Raw genomic sequence first — 4,799 nt, forward strand, 5'->3', positions numbered from 1 at the left:
GTTTATCGCCCTGAAAATAAAATATTAGCTTTAGCTAGCTTAACTATTACTACAGGTCTAGGTTACTTTGAAAGGAGAGAACTGCGAAGACCTACATTACCTCAGCCCAGTACGACCCTAGTGGCATTGCAGGGCTGGCTTTAGGTTTAACTTTCTCATGGTATCTGTTAAAAGTTACGACGCAAAGTGTGAATCGTTGACCGCAACTGTCAACTAATCACTGCCCGGTTCCAGCTGTGGTAGGGTTAGCTAGGCGAGCTAGCTAGCTAGCAAGTCAGCTAGCTTCTACGGAGCTCGCCATTGGCAGCGCATTCTCACCCAAAGCAATCATTACAAATCAAACTTTTTTTTTGAAGCATTTATCTTTGGGGGGGGAGAGGGTGGGACGATAACTACCAATACCGCCCCGAAATCAGGAATATGTGTAACTTCTCCTCTTTACCTATCTTTCGCTAGCCTCGGATGAATGACGACGTATCATTGGGCGCTTGAGGTGTCGCGTTAAAATATGTCCGATATCAAAAGGGTGGGCGGAATATAACTCTAGAATGTTACCGAGGTCAAAGGTGACGCGGCTTTTATATTACATTTTTATATTACATATATTTATGTCGGTGCTAAACGTTCAAATTGTCATTCTGAATCGTTTCAGAAAATGATGACTCAAAATTGGCGGAACTATAGATGTCGTAAACCCTGGGCTACTCGGAAGTTATTGTTGAAAGACCCAAACATCGGCGGCGGCGGCGGACGGCACGGGCGGAAGGTTAGTACTGGAACGCAGTGGTTCCGTCCAGCGCGGTCAGGATGTCGGACGAGGAGGAGGAGGACTACATGTCGGACACGTTTCTCAGCAAAATGTAAGCGTTTTTTTTTGCTGCGTTGCTTTGTAATCTATCCACTTTGTGGCGTAGAGACTATGGCCTATAACAGTGTTTCTCAACCGGGGGGGGGGGGGATCCGCGGACCCCTAGTGGTCCGTGGTGTAATTGCAGGGGGTCAGTGAAAATAAAATATCTTTAAAAAAAGATCCTATGACATTTGTAGAAATAGGATTATTTTACTCAAATGTGACTGAGACCTTTATCTACCTAAACTATAAAGGGTAACAGGACTTTTTTCTCTAATTACATCTGTTTCACAAGTGTAATTTATTGTATTTTAATAAGAGATCTCGCTCCCGTTTGCATTGTTAAAAGTTACTGCATAAAAATTCTGTTTTACATATATCTGAAAGTTACTGAGTACATATTCTGTTTTGTTACATATATCTGAAAGTTACTGCATAAGAATTCTGTTTTGTTAACTATATCTAAGTTACAACTGAAAGCTCTTATTTTTGCCCCAAAGAGTGAATAAATGCTATAATGCAATTTAAAATGCAGTTTCTACTGTTTCTATCAAATTGCAACCCCCCTCCCCCAAGATCAGGTGGAGGGGTCCTCAGGGTAGATCAAAAATACGCAGGGGGTCCAGGACCCCAAAAAGGTTGAGAACCACTGGCCTATAACCTCGAAAGCTAACAAAGGCGTGTCTGTGAACGTTCTCATTCATCCGGGTCATGGGTTAGCCAAAGGAGTTGAGTCAAGTGCAACTGGACCTGGTGTATATCCGTGAAGACGTTTCGCCTCTCATCCAAGAGGCTTCTGTCGGGGTATCGTTCGCTATCCCCTCATCCGAGTCCATTAATGTGAAGAAAAGACAGTCGAGACGTTTCTGGAGATAATTCCGCAGTTTATTATTTCAACAGATATCTGAAGACACAAACAGCCAATCCTCCCTATGTGTCTGTCTTTCTTTGCGTGTGAGCTTCTTTATATGCTAAACCTCCCTTGTTCACGCGTCACAGACGGCCTTGAGCTTTCTTACCAACTTGTTTTACTTCTCTACACTATCCCTTCCGTCTGCATAACCCCCCTTTCTGTTAGCTATCCCCCTTTTGGGTAGGGAGAGTTCATCCTGTGTTGACATGTCGTGTCTACTTCGAGGGTCTCTCTGTTCCAGACTTCTTATCTCCTCTCGCTGGCCTTGGCCACACAAGCATCCCTATCTACAAGTAGCAAGTAATATAATTCACATAATGACATTTAGTTAACCCACCATCGTTTGATATATATGGTTTATGGTTCCAATAATATTTTAAGTATTACACTTCCTCAGTTAGAAAGAAAGGCACGAACTGAGGAAGCCTCTTGGATGAGAGGCGAACCGTCTTCACGGATATATACCAAGTCCAGTTGCACTTGATTCAACTCCTTTGGCTAACAAAGGCATGTTTAACATTGCTCTCTGTGAAGAGTTGTAGTTTAATTACCTAAAATCACGACAGTGTACCTAATCCCTGTGTCTCAGAGACCATAATAGCTGCCAGTGACACGTTGCGGTTAATATTCTCCTTGACAGACAAGATGTAAAGCCTGGAGTGCCAATGGCGAGGCGAGCAAAAGAGGCAATGAGGAGAGAGGTACTGCAAAACGAAAAGAATATCAAGAACCGTCAGAAGACATACAAAGAACAAGAAAACGAGAGCCGGGAAGCAGCCTTGAATAACTCCATTTGCAACGAAAATAAGGGATTTGCACTTCTGCAGAAAATGGGTTACAAAGCTGGACAAGGCCTTGGAAAGGAGGGTAATTCCTTCTAACCAATCTAACCAATTGGGTGCTCTTGCATCTTTAATGTATTTATTTATTTATTTATTCATTCATTCATTGCATTAGCTCAATGTATTAACTGCCTAATTCACTGTACACTTTCAGGAGCAGGGAGAGTTGAACCAATCCCCCTCAATATCAAAACTGGTAGGAAGTTTTCTTTTTCTTTTCTTTTTTCCAAACCATAGTGTTTCAATTACAAAAGAAAACTGAAAACATGCAATTTAACTGATCAATTGCCAGGTTTATGCAGTGATCTGTATTTGATATATATTAATCAGACAGAGGTGGCATTGGAATGGAAGAAGTGAAGAAGAGAAAAGCCATGGAAGAACTTGAACATTATCGTCGGAAAGTACGGGCCAAACAACAGAATGAGACGAAATCTGTGGAAGATTTTAGGTGAAGTCTGAAGCTGTCTGTGAGCTATACTATGTAACTTGGAATTTTTCCATGTCTGAAAATCACTGGAAATCTTATGTTATAGCATGGTATAGTACAAGTGCTTCTAGTCTTTATGTCCACAATTGACCATGACCTTATGCTTTTCTAACATCCCAGGTTTAGGGTAAAAACTGAGAGAGAAGAGAGAAAGATTGAAGGAGATCTCAGGAGGAGTCAGCGGGCTTGTGAGCAGCTTGATAGCCAGAAGGTTGGAAACTGTTACTGTAGAATAGATTCACAACAACATTAAGCAAACTTCTTCATACCTTTACACCACAGTGAAGAACTCTGGTGGTTCTGCTCTGAGATGTTGTGCATTTCTTAACTATAAGAATTAAGGTAAAAACCCAAGTCACCTCTACATGAATTTGTTATCACACATTCTTGCCTTAGGATCGAGATAATAATAATAATAATGATAATAATAATAATAATAATAATGGCTCCTTGCTTGTAGAAAAAAATGGCCTGAGAAAAGACACTAAACCAAAATATTGACTTAAAAACTGGTCCAGACTATGTGTACAAGACATTCTTCTAAATCATTGGTCTGATTGATTCACCAGTATCATCAGAGAGAATCCTTAATATGGATCTTCACTTTATTTTGATATGCCACATTACATCTACATAAACACAGCACTGGGAGTTTACTATGAACTTTAGAAAAAAAACTTTTTTTTTCTTAATTTAGAACATCACCATTCCGAGAGAGGACTGGTACTGGCCTAAGCAAGAGGCTGAGGAGGAAGATGATGCAAATGAAAAGCAAGACGGGAAGGAGGAGGAGGAGGAGGAGGAGGAGGAAGATGACATAGTGGAATTAACTGTTAGTATTCAAACCAAAAAAAATGTATGTGAGCTTCTGTGGAATCTTCATATGAAAATCAAAGAAGGTTGAATCAGTTCATCTGGATACAACGTTTATTGACAGATACGTTTCACCACGCAACTAAGTGACATCTTCAGGGAAGATGTGAAGATTTCATCCCTCAACTAAGTGACATCGTCACTGAAGATGTCTCTTAGCTGAGGGATGAAACGTATCTGTCAATAAACATATCCAGATGAACTGACTCAACCTTCTTTGATTGATGCAGAGACTTTCGAACAACTTAAAGGGCAGGGTATAACATTACAGATTGGCAGATGGTGGAAAGCTGTTGGGACCTCACAGTACAAAGGCACAGCTTAAGACATGGACTGAAAACCACTTATACAGTTGTACACCTAACATTCAGTCACTGTATTCAGGCAAGAAAACATACAGTGTGAGTGGAAGACAATCATTTTGCAGCAAAAAATATTAAGTGCCCGTGCTTCCCTTTGTTTTGCAGACCCTGGATAAGCTGCAAATTTTGACCTCTTATTTAAGAGGCGTCCATTTTTACTGCATATGGTGTGGAACCACTTATAATGGTAAGAGTAAGGATCAACCAATGCAGTGTTGTTGATTTTATTGTTACCCTCCTAATAGAGAATTTTCTCCCCCCCCCCCCCCCCCACAGATGAAGAGGACTTGTGCTCTAATTGTCCTGGAGATACAGCTGCAGACCATGAATGAGTGATGTACAGGGTTTGGGTGTGAGGTTTACTGTTAGGTAAAGAGTGGTTCTTATTTGTGAATCTTGATCATTTTAAATGAGACGTCTCATGGTGTGAGATACATTTTTTACACTTAGCCCCTTGACGTTTGCTATT

At 40.8% G+C, this 4,799-nt stretch overlaps 1 protein-coding gene across 1 annotated transcript; it reads left to right on the forward strand.

Annotated features, from left to right (window-relative positions):
• The first annotated feature begins 733 nt into the window (after positions 1–733).
• On the forward strand, positions 734–4,799 carry gpatch11 (G patch domain containing 11). The gene is made up of 8 exons (XM_056292186.1): positions 734–860; positions 2,404–2,630; positions 2,760–2,801; positions 2,936–3,056; positions 3,216–3,306; positions 3,793–3,927; positions 4,436–4,517; positions 4,607–4,799. The coding sequence occupies exons 1-8, from the start codon at positions 808–810 to the stop codon at positions 4,660–4,662; spliced, it is 807 nt and encodes a 268-aa protein (XP_056148161.1). The 5' UTR covers positions 734–807; the 3' UTR covers positions 4,663–4,799.

Source organism: Lampris incognitus, chromosome 13 (assembly GCF_029633865.1).
Source record: "Lampris incognitus isolate fLamInc1 chromosome 13, fLamInc1.hap2, whole genome shotgun sequence".
Taxonomy (NCBI): domain Eukaryota; kingdom Metazoa; phylum Chordata; class Actinopteri; order Lampriformes; family Lampridae; genus Lampris; species Lampris incognitus.

Coding starts and splice junctions, on each gene's coding strand:
- gpatch11 (XM_056292186.1), top strand. CDS start 808: ATGTCGGACGAGGAGGAGGAGGACTACATGTCGGACACGTTTCTCAGC. Junction 3,928..4,435: donor ATGACATAGTGGAATTAACT/GTTAGTATTCAA, acceptor TTTGTTTTGCAG/ACCCTGGATAAGCTGCAAAT. Junction 4,518..4,606: donor GTGTGGAACCACTTATAATG/GTAAGAGTAAGG, acceptor CCCCCCCCACAG/ATGAAGAGGACTTGTGCTCT.